The sequence below is a fragment of the Nelumbo lutea genome, chromosome 4 (assembly GCF_056320005.1).
Source record: "Nelumbo lutea isolate HS-2025 chromosome 4, American lotus-T2T, whole genome shotgun sequence".
Lineage (NCBI taxonomy): Eukaryota > Viridiplantae > Streptophyta > Magnoliopsida > Proteales > Nelumbonaceae > Nelumbo > Nelumbo lutea.
Genome location: NC_142687.1, coordinates 55,844,122 through 55,864,292, shown reverse-complemented (window position 1 = coordinate 55,864,292; position 20,171 = coordinate 55,844,122). Strand labels below are relative to the sequence as shown.

The window sequence follows — 20,171 nt, the reverse complement described above, 5'->3', positions numbered from 1 at the left end:
CTAAGAGAGGTGAGGTAGATAAAAAAAGAGGAAATGGTTTTATTTTGAAAGTTTGAAGAAGATTGAAGGCCAAAATTGATCATAAAATGATAGTTTTGGAATTAAGAAACTTTGGACAAGTCATGTGATACTTTAAGTAGTTGTTCAAATAGTAGGATAAATTTTAGGCCATTTACTAAAACATAAGGGTAGTTTGTGTATTTTACCCTAATCACATATCACATATTTGATTTGAAGAAGAGAAGATTCAATGTACACCTTAGAATATAGGAGTTATACATAAAAGGTAACAACTCTGACAACTAGGTAACATCATTCGACATTGAATGGTGAGGCAGTGATTGATTGGCTTTAGGGTTTGGTAAATGGTATTGGCGAGAGAAAAATATAGATATTTGAGAGAAAAATGCTATAAACGGAGTGCTTTGGTCTCTACATGGTTACCATCAAGGTTTATAATTTCGCAACATATAGACGGGTCGATACATTTTGTTTTGAGAGAGGTCTGATACATGGAATATACAAAATTTGATAGTTTCACTTTTTTTTTTTAATTTTTTGTTATCGAATAAATACGGGTTTGTATCAACATCGTATTGGACCGTTTTCGGTATGTATTGGCTGATACAATCCTGAAATGGACCAATACACACTATGTCTCAGCATAATTTAATTTCTCTCTCCTTTTTATTTTTAAATTCAAATTTAAATTTAATTTATCTCTTCCCTCCCATTTGTATCACTTTTAATTAAGCCTTTAAATTTGAGATGTCATTAAATGCTAATATTATTTAATTAAATGATTATTTGAGTTACCTTTAATTAAGGTATTTAAGACATTATTAAATGCCAATTAAGTCAAACAACTTGTTAGAATCATAAGTTGAAGGTAAGAAGTTTCAAACCCTAGTTAGTTCTTTACAACAACAACTACTTAACCACTATGCCAACCTTAGTTCTTAATAGCATGTGATTTTATTATTGAAGTAACTGTAAATTTTCTTCTCTTGGTGAATGTTTCTCAATAAATATTAAAGTTTTATTATTAAAATTTACATAATTATAAGATTAACATAAATTATATTTATTTATTAAAAATTAAGGTCTATAATATTAACTTATATACATAATAAATATTATATAAATTTATATATAATAAATGTAAAATAATAATTGATTTCAAAAAATATTAACTAATAAATATTAGTATATATGCACACATACATTTTATTCTTCTACTATTTTTCAACAGTTACTAATTATGTCCCAATACTTTATATAAATTATTAAAGTATGGTTTTTATGTTTAAATAAATTTGTTATATTTAGATAAAACTCATTTTATTGTTATTATATTTTTTCTAAGGATTTTCTAGTGTATCCATGCGTATCTTGATTTTTCATTTGTATGTATGTATTTTCAAAGCATATCTTGATACATCTCTTAAAGTTGCCTTTCCAATACACCTTCCATTTCCGATACTTGAACCTTGGTTACCAGCACAACAAGACAATGATGGTGATCACTTGCTGCGGACCCAAGTTTCCCGTAGCAAAATGCATTAATCTATAGCTATGGGTATTAACTGGCTGTAGCTAGAAAAAATTACCTATAGCTATGGTTGACGTTATCGGTAGCAGAAGAATAACAATCTATAGCTACGGAGGTGTACAGTTCATAGTTAGCTAAAAATCTTAAGCAATGGTATTCTTTGACTGTAGCTAAAACACCTTTAGCAACGGTTTTAATTGCCTGTAGCGAAACATAAAGCCTAGATGGCTAGGTCCTAAATTTTTTCATTATTTATTTGAAACCTGCTTTCCTGTATTGAATACAAGCACAACTAATTCATAATATAAGATGGAACTTGAATTTAAAATTTCATTAAAAGGTTCTTAAATACATGAACTATATCTCAAAGTGTTTTAACATTCATGTGTTTGCTACAAATTTAATGTTCTTGAATACATGAAACTCAATCCAAAAAAAAAAAATGGCATGTAAAATTTGATCAAATGTCTTCATCCACACGTGTGAAGTATCCTCTTTTACCATGTTCAACCTATAAGAAAATAATAGAAAATAAGTTAGAAAACACATTTTTGGAGATATAAAATCATATATGAAAATTTAATTAAGTATATATGGAATATAAACTCTTGCCTACTTTCCAAGCCTAATGTTAAACAAATGACAAATGTAAGGATTGAGATCAAACACATCTTTTATGAATTTCAGATTTTCACTAAACACAACAATGTTTATGAATTCCATGTGGGGCCCAGCTATGTTGAAAATCCCTGAAGTTGAAAATTTTTTTCGTTATTGAACTTGAAAACTGTTGTTTAATCTTGTTAGGCTGAGGGATTTGGGTCCACATTCTTGGTGTGCATACAAGTTCAACATCAATGTTTTCTTCTTTTTTCTTTATCAATGACAAAGTAAGTAGGATTTTTATTGATATAGAAAGATGAAAGCTCCTACTATTTTAAGATTATATGAAAAATATCTAGTAGCAGGAACAATTCAAGAACTACGTGAAACATAGCAGGCAGCACGTGAGCAAAATATATTTAACTGGACAAACTCTTAACTTGTTTATTGAAAGCCAGGTCATGGAGTTTCTCAACTCTCATATAGGCTTCATTCTGTTAATCCCATCTCTAGAAGGGGATTCTGAAAAGAACAATGGAACTTCACAATCATTTATACACACAAAAGAAGAGGTAAGATACTTTGGCATTGTAGAACTGTAGCAATGCTATGGAGTATTTGATGGGGGAATAAATGCTAGAACTTATAAGAATAACATACAACAGGTGGAAGATATATTTGACCTTATAGGGTGGTTCATTAGGTTGAACCAGGAGGAAACCAAGGGAATTTCTATGGACTCAATCTTGAAAGGAGGGCCTGTTGTAGCTGATTGTTCTCAAAGAAGACAACATACTCATCATCATTTGGGTACCCCCTGAAATGGGATACAGAAAACTGAATTCTGATGGCTGTTGCTATTGTAATCCAGGACTAGTGGGAGAATCCAACTCATTGAGAGCATAAATGCTTGCCATTTTGCAAGGTTTAAGGCTAGGTCACTCTTCCAAGGAGAGGGTCTTCATAAGTAATGTAGCCATAATCACATTAGCATTCTCAATGACTTTTTGGAAAAGTTTGATAAGCCTCAAGGAAGCACCTGTCCATCTTGTTTACAGTCAAGACAGGCCTAATCCTCTCACCAAGGGCTTGACGGAGGACAGTTGCTTGAACACATACACCCTCAACACAATCAACAACCACCAATGCACCATCAGTAATGTGGAGAGCAGCAGTGACCTCAGATGAGAAGTCAACAAGCCCATTAAAATCAATAAGGTTAATGAGATACTCATTCCCTTGCCTCCCTTCAAGTTCTTTAGAGAATCATCAGACCCAAATGTCTTCAGCTACACCTCCTCTGTAGCCATTGCTTTGTATTGGTGGGTTTAGAGCTTGTATAGGCTTCAATACAGCCCAACACTGTATAGGAGCAAAACCTCTACTTTACTTCTGCTTGTTTAATGCAGTGCATTACCTTTTTCAAAAGAAAAATAAAATAAAATAAAGTTTAGAGTGTTCTACTTGACTGTTGAATTTTAGTCTTTGCGCAATATTTCTGTACATGTAGATGAAAATATGTTGACTTTTTTGGGTCATATAAATAATCAGAAAGTAAGCATGTAAATTTGCACTGTAAGAGTTTTAGTTTGTCTGATGTAAAGCCTGACATATATGTTGACTTATCCTCTATAAGAAAAAGGGCAAAGCCAAAGGGTTTTCTAAGAACAAACATTAGCACAAGGTATATGGCTCAATATGTAGCTCCAAGAAAAGCTGTATACAAGTACCAAAGTATTGGATTGCAGGAAATGAGATTGGTCATAGATTGATGAACTCTTCACTTCCTTTTGAGTTACATTCTTTCTTCTTCTTCTTTTTCTATGAGGTTCAATGAGAAATAAGTCGGTGCAATTGATTTGTGTGCACATGGTCCATTTCATTACATGTGGGCCACTTTTGATTCATACTTCATACCACTGTTGTAGTTGATTTTAAGTGGAATTCCTTAATGGCTTCAACAACAAGTTCATGGGATCCATAAGGTTGTGTTTGGTTTGAAGGAAAAAGTAGGGAAAGGGAAAGATAGGGAAACCTTTACAAACCTTGTATAGGTTTCTCTGTCTTTCCCTTCCTTTCCCTACCTTTTCCTTCAAACCAAACATACCCTAAATGTGGAAAACAGTGTAGACCCAAGAAAAAAAATGTTTCTGTTTGCTTGGATTTGTGACAACGAAGTGGGTGTATGAGAAGTTCCCAAATTGAGCAGTTTGGTTCTCTTGAACCTCTTTGTTTCTGACACATTAATGCCATCCCTTAGAGAGAGATTCATGGAGGTTCTCACATTCCAAGACTTAGCTTAAAACTCAACTACACATGTATATAATGGAATGATACATGTCATATTGATTCTTGAGATAACTAATTAAGGTTGAGATAGGAGAAAGAAAGAGAGAGAGAGAGAGAGAGAGAGCATTATATTAATACCTGTAAAAAATGCCATGTTCAATGCTTCAATGCTTCTTCCTTCCAACTGCTTGCTGATCAATCTAGCAAAGATAACAAATATAACAAAATCATCATAATCAAACATCATTATCATCAAAGATAAAATTATTATTAGTATATTTGAATATCCACATGTGTGTATACTTACCAAGGAATGCTACATCCTGGTGCATCTCTTATAGTCCTTAGATTTGCGTTTTTCTTCACCAACCCACAATTCTTATTTAATGCCGTCTTTACCACTATCTCACACCATCCGGGACCAAGTTCATATTTCCATACCTTGTACACCCTACGATTGACAATTTAATAGTGGTTATGTTATAAAAGACATACTAAAAAAAATCTATAGTTTTAATAAATCTTACCTCGGGTGGAGGTGCAAAAGGGGCTACTACTTGGCTCCCAACTAAGGAATGGAATTGGTTTGGGGTATTGAAATGAGAAGCATCCTCATTTGGCGACTATAAAAGTAAAGTACGTAGTTAAATTATCAAGCTTAAATGTGCTTAATTAACATAGATATAATTATTTGAACCATAGAAAAAATAATAAATACCTGTTTTTCTAATATCATCTTTTTCAATTGAGAAAGCTCCTCTGCCATGTTGTTAAACTGGGAAAGCTTATCCGCCATGCCCTCTATTTTCATATTAAGAAAATCATATTAGATAAAGGTGTTACCTCTTTGCGAATCCTTGCATAACTTTTTGTTTCTACACAATGGTTGATGACCTTCTTAGACCAGTTATCTTTGTTCACTTCACTAGATTTCTGCCATACATACATAATAGGAAGAAAATCATAAAGTATTCTAATTTGGATTAAAGTAGGAGATACATATAGTTTAGCCACACATACCTTAAAATTATCAGATTCCCAAATACGTAACAAATTAACCCATTGATCTTTATGAATCCATGGAGTAGGACAATCAAGTTGCTCAATTGCCAGAACATTAGGCTTATAATAAGTCTTCCTCAATGTAATCCTTCATTACTTCCATTTAATATTTATATTTTTTAAGGCCCATGCTTTTGAATTATCTGGCAGATCAAATTTTCCCTGCATTGCACATAAGAACCATATATACGATAAATAAAATTATATCATAGGGTAATAAAAATAATATGAAAAATGAAACATAGAAAGCTAAGTTGTTTAATACCTTTACATATTCCCAAGCACGGTTTTTAGTTGACTCTGGAATTTTCTTCCAATTTTTTACATCAATAGGAAATAATTTCCAATTTTGAGACAAGGTTCCAAGAAATTGTGCCACAGTGCCCCCTGCTGCATCCACTCCTTGGCCTAGGCCATTAGTGGGGACAACAATCCTCTGACCATTGGGCATATTATAAATTTCACTACAAATTGGTGACCCCCTTGTTCTTTTTTTTGAGGATATTGTATCAGTGCATTGCTCTTGAGCATCTTCTCCACTTTCCTGAAGTAACTTTTCCTCTACTTGGGGAGCTTGAGATTCTGTATTGTTATGTTGTTGAGAATCCGGAACTTGGTGTGATTGTGATTGGTTATTATGTGCTTGTGGAATTTGTTCTTCAACTCTTTCATGTTGAGAAATAGAGGGTTGTGGTTGGGAGTTGGAGAATTGCAAGCGCTTCCTTTTCAATGACCTAAAATAAGAACACATGTGTTAATCTAAGGATTATGCATGCAAAATAAAGGAGATGTATGTGGAGAGTCACTTGAAATAGTACCAAATACAACCCAAGTCATAACCATTAATAGTTCCTCCTAAATCCATATAAAGTTGTTTTTTAATATCTCACTTCAAGAGTAGAAAATTAAGAGAGAGGGAGAGAGAGAGAGAGAACTGAGTAATGAAAGAGATGGAGACAGGTTGAAGTTGAAACATTCCATGATGTAGAGAAATATCACTAATCAATTCAAGAATCAGATTAGCCCAAGGCAGCCACAGTATTTGAAGATTGAGCTAAGCCCATAAAAATATCATACTTTTTTAAGACAAATAGTATAATAGATCTGATCATCAAAACTCAGGTCTTTAAGAGGTGCAATATTGGTTATAACTGAAACACAACAGCAAGAAATAAATGAGAAAGAGGAGGTTTTCCTTTTGAAATCACAGTTGAGTGCAAAAGATACAGTCACAGTCAAACAACATTTGACTGGTCAAACAGTTGCTTCTTTTACAGTTGATGATGAGTTCTGTAGGTCTACTATTTGACCTCAGCTTTCATTTCTTCCTTATCTTCCATATTTGCATCAGATTCAGGTCACAAGGTGTAATCGTCAATTGCTGGGATCAAATCCTGAATCTTATACTCTCACGGTACCTGTAACATGGGAGTATATGATTCTAATAGAAATTTATTTGACTATTCAAACATACAAGGAGACAAAAGCAAAAAATACAGTTTTTCTGGAGATGGTCAAGGCCATTCTAAAGATAACTTGCTATATGCTTCTAATAGAATTATTTATTAGTTTATTTATTTCTTCATGGGGTTACACAATGGGGGGTCAATGCCCTAAAGCCATAACCCCCTAGCCCTGGTGGCAAACTGGCAATGTGATTTGATCCCAAGTCTCTTCTACAACTAGGCTGGGCAGAGAACTTGGCGACTGAGCCACCATCAGTTGGTTAATAGAATTGTTTACTAGTCTAAGTGTGATTAAGGAAATCTAGAGTTACCTAAATTAGCACTGCATTATGTGACGGCACCATGACTAAAAATTTCTGGTGTACCAGAATTTTGCCTTGGTAGTTGGGACATCAATGCATATAAAAACAACTTTTCTGCTAGTGTTAGATTAAAGCCAACCATGTTTTTGCATGTGGCTGGGTGGTGGGAGCATTTGCTCATTATTGGATTGGCATAACCTGGTGGGAGCTCAATATGTTAGGTACTTTTTTGGGGAACTAATGGATCATGACCATGCTCTTCTGGAGTAAAGCCCAAGTATGCTGCCATAGACCAATTGGCTGAATTAACAAGTGTTGTGAATTAAACTCAATTCAGCTTTAAGGGTTAATAAGGTCATTACTGAATACTGGTCCTCGTAATCTGGGGTTTTGGGAGGGTTGGGTTGGATATGGACCTAACCTCTGACATTTTCAGTACCAAGTGGCCATTCTCAGACTCAAATCTTCATTCTCATGCTTGTTAGGCTGAGATTTTACCATCACACAGAGCAATGGCCTCTTACATGATTCAGGGGATCATTTGTTAAATCATTTGGCTCCTAATAAGCTGTGAAAGATGGCAATAGCAACCACTTGGGAAAGATGACTTCAAAGTGGTCTGCTTCTTTTCTTTTTCCTTTTACAAGGTTACATAGGAAACTAGTTTTTATCTGCCTTTTCACATTTAGACTAGCACTGATCAACATGAAACCAGCTAACTTAACCAATATCCTGAAACCTCAGTTTTGTTGCATTGGACTTGATGTTATTATTTTACAGCCAATTCCCTGTCTGCCTCTAACTTTTCTTTTTTCAGATTTTTGCAGCTACTGTCTCTCTTTTTCTTTTTTTTTTTTTTTTTGTTTTGAGAGAGATGATTGAGGGACATCAAAGGCTGAGATTCAGAAGAGAAAATGGAGGGATATAACTAAACTCTTAAAGCTTTTGGTTGTGCAGGAAGGAGCTTTCTATGTATGCTTCAGTCACCAATATCATTCCATATTTGGATAACCAGACCAACATTTCTTGTCGTATCCTCTTTTGTAATAGCTAGTTATGCTTTAAGATTTAGTTGGCAAAAGCACACACAAGCACATGCGTAATTTTCATGTTTTGGCCATCTATTCTTTGCAATTTATCTTTTACTGGTGTTCCTTTCTTCTCTCTCTAAACAAGAAACTGCTGCCCAAGTTTGCAAGTAACCAGCAGCTTTCTTTTAGCAGGTCATAACCTGAAAAATAATAGAGCATTGAACCAGGCACCCCCCCAATGCATTTACCTATGGCAACCTTAGCTTTCCAAAAAGAAAAACCATTGCTTGAACAAGCTTTTCCCCATTTTGGAAAATAAGGAGGACATTCCAAAAAGAAAAACCATCTTTCTTTTAGCAGGTCTCTCTCTCTCTCTCTCTCTCTCTCTCTCTCTCTCTCTGTGAAATTTTGGAAGTTTCAATAATTACCCCTGAAAGTCACAACGGTATTTGGAGGTTGGTTTTTTCATATGCTGCCAAGCCAAGGGGGTCTTCTCAATCAGAAAAATAAGATTCAATGACCCAAATCCTGAATCTAACATTAAATGCTGTATACAAACAGTATATGCATCATCATATGGATGGATGTACAATTGTACATGAATTCATACATAGAATTCAGATGATCAACTTTCCTTTTTTGGGTACTGATTTGGGCAGGTCCCATTTTTTAATAAAGATGGAACTTCAACAGTTCAACCTCCCCAGTAAAAAAAAAAAAAAAAAAACAGAAAAAAGACCATCATTTTATACTGATAAGGCTCAAAACTCTGAGGTGTATTTTGTCTTTTCAAGCATTTATTCCTTGGGACTTTGGGGTGTGCATCATTTTCTTTTTAATCAACCCTAAAAGAAAGGGGTGTCAAGGGGAGATCTGTTTAATCTATGGGTCAGCAGATCAGCAAATGCAATGGTTGATTCTCTGGCCAATCAAGGGGTGTCAAGGGGAGATAACACCTTGTACTTCAGGCTTGTGTATGTTTAGTGTTTACAGTTCAGTCCCCATGGGAGGTAACACCTTGTACTTCCTCCTAGGCTGACTGTACTTTCTTTATTGGAATTAATAAAACTACTCTCATTTATCAAAAAAAAAAAAGCTTTAGAATTTGGAATAAGAGAATTTTTTTGAAGACGGATTGTTGGACTTGGACACAACCCATTCTCTATAATCATTCCTCAAAGTTCAGATAGAACCCCAATGAACTAATCCTCTCCCCGCGGGGACCCACACCAATGGATAAATGGATAACATGGGCAATCCAGGCAACCCTTGAGATAGATGAACTACATATATGTGGAGTATCAGTTTCCACATTACACCCTATTCCTATTGTGCTAATTTTGAAATTATGCCCATCTTAATTGAAAAGACATCTCATTCTCAGGCTAACAAAAAATTCCCAAACCCCAATCAAGGTTTTTTCCTTTGTGAGTCACATTGAGCCTGGGTTTCATATTGTCCTTCACATAGTAATGCTATAATTTTTTATTTTGCATCAATAAAATGAAGTTCTAGTGAACAGTGAACGTTAACAAGTATCTACATGTCTCTAAATTATGATTCCTTAAATACAAATTAAAGTCACTGGTGATTTTTCACTTTTCAGTAAAGCATTTAGCAAAGGTAAGAATTATGATGATTTACTTGTTCTCCATTAATTCATGCATGGACCAAATTAAGAAAGAAAGAAGGAAAGGAAGACTCACATCACGTCAAGCAAGACCAAGGCGATTCCACACCAATAGAACAAGCTTAGTTTGTTTACTCTTTTGTGCAACTTCCTCAATTTTCTACACATAGAAGCAAAAAAATAGACATGAAAATTAACTACATCAAATAGAAAAGCTCAAATAACTAACAAATTACTCTATATTTAAAATACAAAATTCAAGAGGACAATTCTGCTTACCCTTTAATTCTAGAGAGGGAAGAGTGTGTTAATAAGTGTGAGGAGGTAGACAAGAAGCAGGAAGTAGTTTCTGAGGGGGGCGGTGGGTTCAGAAAAGGGTCAGAAGTCAGCAAGGAACCTGGAAGAAGCTGTAGCTTTTTCTAGGATCAATGCAAACCCAACCTACCCAGTTTGTGGTTACTTCAGCCCTCATATGATATGCAGCATCTGCTGCTGATAGCTGGGACTGTCACAGAAAATCACAGTAGTCACTGATGTGGCTAGCATATCCGCTACCCCTTCCTGGACCCCAGATAGCTGGGACAAACATTTGGTAATGTCCTTTTATCTGGAATAATAGTGGTGCAGTTGACAGGACTACAAAAAGTGCCTGAATGATAGACCAACAATCGTAGCCTGATTGCTTCAGTCACCTTCCCAGTTAAACACAAGGCCTCAATCAACATATTGAATGGGGAAGATCTGAGAGGAAATTCATTAATAGACGGGTGTGGATATTATTTATCACAAAAAAAAGATAAGTGTGGATATTGGTTGCTGAGATGCCAGCAGGGAATTGGTTGTATAGTCCACTACTATACATTACTGAACTATCTCAATTGGTTGCTGATAGATATCAATATGCCTACAGCCCTCAATTGGATACTGAAACTAGAACTTCTATTAAGAACCCATATGTTGATCCTTATTTGGATGTAGGAATTGGTTCACCTGATTTGAGTAGATACACTTATACTTCATATGCAGATCTAATGCCAAGAATGCCTCTAATGATGGATTTCAGGGAACACGGCCAATGCCAACAATGTCAGCTGGCTCTAGCAATGGATTTCCAAGACTGCAACCTATGTCAAGAGTTAGAATGCCAATGAGCTCTAATGATGGATTTCCTTGGCTGAAACCTGTGCCAAGAATGCCAGTTAGTTGTAGTGATGGATTTCCTGGACTGCAACCTATGTCAAGAATGCCATCTAGCTCTAGTGATGGATTTCCTGGACTGCAACCTATGCCAAGAATGCCATCTAGCTCTAGTGATGGATTTCCTGGACTGCAACTTGTGCCAAGAATGCCATCTAGCTCTAGTGATGGATTTCCTAAACTGCAACCTGTGTCAAGAATGCCAGTTAGTTTTAGTGATGGATTTCCTGGACTGCAACCTATGCCAAGAATGCCATATAGCTTTAGTGGTGGATTTCCAGGACTAACACCAAGTATGGCACCTGGAGTTCTGTTGGGAGATCCATATGCTGTGTACAAAGATCAGATTCGACCTGATACACATAGATATTAGTTTGCATTTGGCAGATACTGGGCTGTTCACGTTGTAAGCCTCCCGTGAAGATTTTGTGTTGCGTTATTGATTATGCAATATGTATTTCTCATAGGAGGTCATCTGTATCATATTTGAGTCATTACAGATGCAAAAAAAAAAAAAAAAACCCTTGTGTATTTAAATCCACCTTTTTCCTTTTAATTACCAAATTATAGAGATTTTGATGACCACGTTGATTAGTAATGAGTATTTTAGTAAAATGCCTATTCGAACAAGTGCATTAGAAACATCTTTCTTTTGAACCCAAGTAAAATGCTAAACATTTAAAGAACTCTATTAAGCCCATAGCCAAGACCTAGGCCCAGGGAGCAAACCACCAGTCAGGCTGGTTAATTTCTCATGCTACAACATGATATACAACAGGAGACCACGTCAATATTGGACCTGCTCAGATCAGACAAGGAGTTAGTTATAACCAAATATTTTACATAGTGTAAGCCTATAAAAGGCAATTGGAGTTATTCGGATGGAATCAATGAAGAAAGTTCTCTATTTCAGGAGGTTGGGTTGGCAACCTCGAAGGAGTTGGGATTGTTGGATAGTTTTTGTATGCCCTTAGCTTCAATCAGTTTTGATGTACTTTTGTTATTTAATGTAAATAAATGAAGTACATGTTTGATTCATGTTATGTGGTATACTTCTGTGTAAGACCCTAAAACTGGACACTTAATGAAACTTGTGTTGGTTTTAAATGTTCACAGCCGTTGGATAAGTCTGGGGAGATTTATCCTGCCAAGGCTTACACTGGTGTGCTACCAACTGTTGGGGTGGCTTGTCTCAGCCGCCAGGGTGAAACCCAAGGCACATGCAGTGTAGGATTACTTGAACCCTTGAACCGGACCAAATTTCCAATATTGCCCTGGACCTTGGAGATTGATGGGCAAAACTGGAAAGTTACACCTGACCCCTAGACCCGATTATGGTACTGCACTAGGTGTCGGAATGGGCTGTCTTTGATATGCCAATCAGTGAGATCCTTAGCGGGGGTCAAAGCTTGGGTATGTTGGGACAGTCTGAGAATTCATCTGAGTGGGTGATCATAGTGATGGGATCGGCCCCTTTGTCGGACAAAGGTAATGATCGGGGATGCACTTTCTCTGATGGAAACCAAACTGCCGGCAGTTGATTTCAATTGTTGGAATTTTGTTTTGCAAAATTTATATATATGATATATATTTAAGTATGGTTTCAAAATATTTACAAATGGTTTTAATTCCCGGGATCCATGTAAGTAGAGAGTGCATCACTATTCCTTGCAGCCGAGGGAGAGATCCATTCTTGTCGGGCAGTGCTTGATCATTATGGGCTGCGAGGTTAAGTGTAAGGCCATTTGGGATGATACATGATGGGCTAATCTTGCACCTGCCCACAGTCCCTGGGTTTTTATAAGATGGCTTGGCCCAGGGACCACTTACTGTAAGTGTTGGGCTCAGGGGGTTCACTAGGCTCACCAGTGAATTCGGCTAGGCCTTGTAACAGAGGCCAGGCCGAACCCATGTGGCTGGTGTGTGTGTAGATCAATGCTTGGGTCCAACGCCATACAAAGAAGCCCAACTGGGCAGCAGTTTGGAAGACATTTGGGAACATAACCTTATTGGGCCTAAAGCCCATTTCGAATTGGGCTGATTTCATTAGTCATTATTAAGGGGCGGATCTGAGATTAGGATGAGCCCAAAAGCTTATCTAATCTGCAGATAAGATTAAGAAGAGCTCTAATCCAAATACAGATTTGGATAAGGGCAACTCTTGATATGATCAGGAGATTTTTCTTAATCATTAAGCAACTGGAGGAAACCCTATTCGAATTACAAGAATTCGAACCCTAGGGACACAGAACACACCCTGCAGTTTTGTGAGATATGATCTCAGAAACCCTAGTGAAGAAAAGCAATTCGCCACCTTCTTCTCTAGCTCCCTCCTGTTGCAGCCACCATTACCCATTGCAGTTTGTTTTCTCTGTCAGAGAACGATCAAGAAAAGTTCTTGATATCGGTCTTTGTTGAAAGGCTGATTCGGTTTTGGTGCTCATTGTCGTCCAAAGGATTCTTGTGAAGGATTCAGTGTGTAGGACGCACTCTGCTGGTTCTGTTGCACAGTTGCTGTGTCATCTTCAGCAGGAGCAGATCTTGGTGCCTTCTTTGGGCGTGAACACCAACTTTGGGAGATATTATTTCTCTGGATCAGGTATAATTACTCCCTTCTCTTTTGGTTCAGATCTGGTTCGGTTTTGGTTCAAGTAGGATCCTTGAATCTTGATTCTAAAATTAGGGAATGCTATTCCTAGTTGAAAGGCAGGTAGAAAATTTTTGAAATTTGCCCACCCATTCCGCAACTGTTTTGGCATCCATACGATGGATTCTACCATCCCTATTAGGGATCACTTGCCAACAAAATGCCTTTCAACACTCTACAAGGACACCACACATCTCTTTATAAAATTAAAGCGGGGCCTAGTGAGACCTGCCATATACGAGATGTGCAGTGTAAGATATTGTTGGTAGAGTGTTGGAAGGTATTTTGTTGGTAGGCGATCGAAAGTCCCTTGAGTTAGGCAGAAACAAAACATATTGGTATGAGAGCACATAACTATTTCTGGTGACGATAAGCAGGAGGACCGAGTGGACAAGATTGATATCAGGCATGCACAAGATGACGACCAACCTGAAGGACAAAGTGTATGTATTTGCAACCACTGAGGAGGATCTAGTCAATGGAGCAACCACTGAGGAGGATCAATTTATTGCCAGTTTGCCACAGATGAAGCTTGAGTTCCCTTAGGCTCAGTTTGGAAGGAGTACAAATGCAAATTTGTAGAGTGCAAAACCTTGTATTTTGTATGTATTTGCACTATACATATGTGTATTTGTACTCCTTCCAAACCGAGCCTTAGCAACAACCCAACTCCCTGGATCGATGAAGTAGAGCACTACTTTGAAATCGATTAGATTCTGAGAATGCAGTAGCCAGTAGGTGCCTCTCACCTCGATCCATCTTGAAGGCAAAGTGATTCAGTGGTACCAATGGTACCAGTGATCACACCCCACATAACCTGGGCCTGGGCCTTGGCTGTGGGCTTAACAAATTGTTTCAAAGATTTAATAATTCCCAATTGCTTCCCAAACAACAGAATCAAATCTAATTTTTCTAGACTTTCAGAATTTTAGCCCACAAAGGAATCAAATATATATATATATATATATATATATAACTGTAATGAAGCAAAACGAAAATCAACCCTATTAATAATCAGAACTCAAGACGCTGGCCCAAACCCTATTTAATAGGCCCACGTAAATTAGGATCTATCAGGTTTACTCAAATCATTGATATAGGCCCAATAACGTGACAACTAAATTAAAAAATAATAGTTTTTAGCTACAACAGCTCACATGCCCACCAGCCAAGGCTCTATACCCTACTTTTGATACTACAGACTATTTCATACTTATCCAAGTAACTACTAACTAATTTACCACCTAAAAATGAGCAATATTCAGATGTTCACCTTTTGTTGTCCATCAATCCAATCTAGAAACAACACACTGGGGTTACAGGGACCTTCTGATGAAAGTTCATTGGTTTATCAGGAATATGTCGGGCCCCGTTTGGTTTGTAGGAATAGGGGTCTGGAATCGGAATTGAAATGGACTATTCTGATTCCAGCTGTTTGGTTGGGCAGAATCGGAAACTCATTCCTATTCCTGCTGGAATAGCATTCCCCAATTTGAGGGAATGGACATTCCCTGCCCCTCCCTTGGGAGTGAAATCTCATTCCTGCTGATTCCTATTCTCATTCCTGTCTGAACCAAACAGACTATGAGAATAGACCATTTCGATTCCGATTCCGAATTCCGGTTCCAACTACGAACCAAATGGACCCCTAGTTAGTTTTCAGTGAGTCAGCAGATTGGCAAATGCCATGACTGATTCCTTGGCTAAATAGGGGGTATCAAGGGGTGATCTGTTCTGAACTACCTTATAATTGTAATTCTGGATAGAATGTGTGCTTGACTACTTAGCTCTAAGGGGAGGTAACATCCCATGCCTCCTCTTATGTTGATTTACACTTTTCTATTCTATGCTTAATAAAATACCACTTACATATTCAAATAAAAAGAAATCCAATCCAATAAGCATCACTACAAATATCCACCTTCAAAAGGCCATTGTTATAAAACAAGAGAGGTTTTCCAAGTGACCCTTAAGTAGCTCAATAAGTTCACAGCTAATGGTGTCAAATGGACTAAATTAGGTCCAATCCAATCTAATGAATACTCCGGACCATTCTTGTACCAGTCCAATTCAATGTTTGGACCATCCAATCCTTTCAAATTGGTTTTAAATTAGATTGGTTCCAACCCAAACCTAGTCTATTGACACATGTATTCTTATCTTCTATCAATGAACTGGATATTGGTTCAATCCGACCCAATCCAATATAAATCCATTATGGATGGACCATGTCCAGTCCAATCCAATAAATATTTTAGACCATTGAGTTTGGATTGGTCTAATTCAATGTCTTTTTGGTCCGTCCAAATCTATCCAAATTGATTTTGATTTGGATGGAGTCCAACACAAAACCAGTCCATTGACACCCCCTATTCACAACATTGACAAGAGAAATACAAGAAGAATGCATAAATTGACTCACGGCTCCAACAACATGTGCAATGTTAGGTCTAACATGTGCAATGTTATATCTAGTGAGAGACAAATAAATGCCTTTACCACCAGCCACTGAAACATCCTTACATCTTCAACCTTGTTACCATTAACATCATCAAGTTTCAAATTTGGTTCTGTAGGCACATCAGCAAGTTTTGAACACAATCTTCCAATTTCTTGAAGATGCCATGAAGAAAAAAAAAAAGAAATTTCACTTTGGTTTTAATTTATTTAATTTTTTTTTCAAAAAATAGCATAAGCTATTGTATCTTCTTGACACTATCACACTATCACATTTAATCAAAATGCTATCAACATAAACAAATAATATTGTAGTAGTCTAGTAGACTTGCTTTTTTGACAAATACTATATATAAACTTGGCTTCTAGTAAACCCAAGTCTATGGACAACATCATTGAACTTTTCAAACCAGGCTCTAGGAGACTGCCTGAGCCCATAGATTTTTATTTATTTTTTCAATTCGAACATTTTTCTTCCTATATCACCAAACAACTCTACCCTAGGTGGAATACTCATATACAATTTTTTCCCTTAAGCTCTCCATGTAGGAAGGCCACTCATATACACTTTTTAACATTTTTCCCCTCTTTTTGATACAGTGGTGCTCTAGTAAAATAAACTGATAATTACTTTATTTATCAAAAAAAAAAAAAAAAACAGTAGTGGTGCTCTAGACTTTGTGAGAGGAAAAAACACAAGAACCTTTGAAGGGAATGAAAGAAGAAAGGAAACTATTATTAAAAGCATCATAGTGAAGGTTGCAAATTTGGTGAAACACTTTCAATTTGTTTTCAAACTTCATGATGGATGATTTTTTTGTTTTCAGAATTGGGGTGCAGTTACAGCCTCTTGTTCTAAGAAACCAAAGCTGATAAAGGAATGGACACTATTAGAAAAGGGGATGGATAAATCTGAACTTTGATGAAAGCAATATGGGCAATCATTGTCATTATGGGATAGGGGGAGGAATAAGAAATGAGAATGGTTTTTTTACTTGAGATGTACTCCGGCTTGATAGGAGAATGAGACTCCATCAGGGTAGAACTCAGGGCAGCAGTGGTTGGGGTGCAAAAGGCAGAGGAACCATTCAAGACCACCCATCGACCTCTGCCAAATTATACAAGATTTCTCTAAAGATTCTTAGCAATTATAAAATATTCTTTTGATGACCAAACCAAAACCCCAAACCCATAAAATCCAATAAATCTCACCATTAAAGAATTACCCACCAATCATCTTTCTTTCAACCAAAACCCCAAACCCAAAAACTCAAATAAATCTCACCATTAAAGAAATACCTATCGACCATCTTTCTTTTGGAAGAAAGATGAAACAACCTTACTTGATACCTCCATCCCACCGGTTAAAGAATTACCCATGGACACTCTTCAATTTTTTTCCTTTTCATGTAATAACTTCTAATTTTAATCTTTTGAAAATAAATATACCTAATTAACAATTGGTTCATGAAAGAAATTGGAAACTTGATGAACTAATTAAGTTGATGAGAGATAGGGAAATTAAAACATACCTGAGGTAACGAAGTTGCACACCTTTGGCGTCCGAGCTGAGCCAACGAAGTTGCACACCTTTGGCGTCCGAGCTGAGCCAACGAAGCTGCACACCTTTAGAACCCAAGCCAGTCCTTGCGTCAAAGATAAATGATTCTTTTCGGTGAGAGAAGTAAAGAGTGTGAGAGAGAGAAAGAGAGAGAGATAGAGAAATATAGAGTGATATAAAGAATCAGGGAATTGAAATTCTTACCTGAAACAGTCGATGGATTCTTCCTACAGCAGCCGAACCAGTTGATGATTTCTGAGAAAATATGAAATGAAAGAGAAGAGGAGGGTTTTTGTGAGTGAAAAGAAACGAACGAGAAGAGGAGGGTTTTGTGAGTGAAAACAAGCAATGAAGCAAATAAGAGAGGAGAAGAAGTTAAAGAAGAGAAGAGAGTTTCGAAACTAAAACAGAAAGAGTAGAGTGGTTTCAGGGGCGGGAGGAAAAGAAAAATAGAAACAGCGCGGGTCCCAAAAACAATGTCTTTAACCACTGTCATCGTTGGCCGTAGTTAAAAGGAAATTTCATGCGGTAAGTAATTATGAAATTATTAATAATTTAATATCATTAATTGCTATTGTTATTCATTATTAATGAAATAATTAGTTATTAATTATTAATCATATTTATTTATTTTAATAATTTATTTATTATTAATTTCCATGCATTACATGAATTTCTAATCATTTTAGTAAATATTTTAGTATTTATTAATTTTTATCTTTTTATTAAAATATTTATTACTTTTTTATTTTTAAATATATTTATTATTTCATAATCAATTTTTATAGCCACCAATAACTACAAAAAGTAATAACCAATGCAAGTGGATTTTTATTATGGTTTTTTGAACCGTCATTGACCTAGACAGTCAGATTATTTGGATCGGAAACCGTCTAGGCGATCGGTTCCATTTTACCCCAAACCCGGTCTTTTGTCAAAAACCGTTGAATTAGTCAATGAACCATTGAGCCGGATGGTTTGACCATTGAACCATTCGACCAGGAGAATGGTTTGCAGTTTATTAAATGAGAGCCAGATTTGAATGAAAAGAAAAATCTCTCAGATCTCACATCTTAGATTTACTGGAGAGAGAGAGATCAGTTGAGGGAGATCTTAGATCTGAGATCTAGAAGACTAAGATCTGGAAGAGAAGGCTAAGAGATCAATGAGAGAGATCTGGAAGAGAAGGCTAAGAGTCTAGATGATAGATTTGATCGAGAATGAAAGATATGAGAATGAGAGAAATCTCAGATCTAATATCGTCGTCATCATCGCCGTTGTCGTCAATGCTGCAGCCGACCTCCTCCTCCTCCTCCTCCTTCTTCTTCTTCTTCTTCTCTAGATCTTCTCTCTCTTCTAAATTCTCTCAACCATCAACGGTCTCTCATTCTCAAACAGTGAAACCCTTTTTCTCTTCTATTTATATGCATCTTACCCTAATATTCCAATCTAATGGGTAAGATGACATATCACCATTTATCATATTTAAATCGTTCTAACCGTTTGACATGGATGGTCAAACCGTTGACCCAGAAACCGGTGGCCATAACGGTTCTATTTTCGGGTCAGTTTTTAGAACCTTGTTTTGAACTGTCATAGTACAACCTAAATGGTTGGACCGTTTGGTCGAGGAACTGTCCAGGCAACTAGTTCCATTTTACCCCAAAACCTGGTTCTTGGCCAAAAACCGTTGAATCAGTGAATGACCCGTTGACCTAGGCAATCAAACCATTGACCCATTTGACCCGTTAAAAGATTTTGGCCTTTTTTAATTTTTTGATTATTTTACAAAAAATGGGTCATCCCTTTGAACCGAATGGTTAAACCGTCATCCCGAAAATAGGTGGCTAGCTAGAACGGTTCCAATTTTAGGTCATTTTTTAAAACATTGATTTTTATCAAAATTCAACAAGGGTTTTGATTGGTCAAAGCCTTTTCAATATAATAACTTTTGGGCAATATAAATTTTTCCATAATTATAAATATCTTTAATTTTAGTTATTAACTTGATGGCTATAACCATGAATAAATAGAATCCATAGCTATAATTATAAATAATTTGTACCGATAGGTACAAAGATCTTTAGCCACCAACAAAATGATCGTAGCTGTAGGTTATTTTTTGGTTTTCCAACATATAGCTACGGATACCAAAAAACTGTGGCTATAGGTGTCTTTTAACCACAGACCATTAGCTTTTAGCCACAAACAAACTGTCTGTAGCTAAAGTTTATTTTATAGCTACGGACATGAGATCATCCGTAGCTATATCCCATCTTCTAGCTACGGTTTTTATGTCCGTAGCTACAGTTCGGTAGCTACAGCACAATTTTCTTGTAGTGGTAAGAACATTCTGTGTTGTAGTGTCACTAAT

The 20,171-nt window shown here is 36.4% G+C and overlaps 1 protein-coding gene across 1 annotated transcript; it reads right to left on the bottom strand.

The window, feature by feature from the left end:
* Window positions 1-1,857: 1,857 nt before the first annotated feature.
* Window positions 1,858-18,018, bottom strand: LOC148860718 (uncharacterized). The gene is made up of 10 exons (XM_088986075.1): window positions 18,002-18,018; window positions 17,769-17,882; window positions 10,012-10,095; window positions 5,772-6,240; window positions 5,465-5,668; window positions 5,163-5,377; window positions 4,972-5,067; window positions 4,752-4,895; window positions 4,583-4,644; window positions 1,858-2,063 (listed from the first exon to the last, which is right to left on the bottom strand). Coding segments are annotated over exons 3-5 (540 nt in total). The 5' UTR covers window positions 10,014-10,095; window positions 17,769-17,882; window positions 18,002-18,018; the 3' UTR covers window positions 1,858-2,063; window positions 4,583-4,644; window positions 4,752-4,895; window positions 4,972-5,067; window positions 5,163-5,377; window positions 5,465-5,599.
* Between the last annotated feature and the right edge of the window lie 2,153 nt (window positions 18,019-20,171).

What these genes read in the sequence shown, in the direction of transcription:
- LOC148860718 (XM_088986075.1), bottom strand. An exon ending in GTGCTTGGGAATATGTAAAG is followed by an intron (nt 5,669 to 5,771) that starts GTATTAAACAAC and finishes TGTGCAATGCAG; the next exon opens with GGAAAATTTGATCTGCCAGA.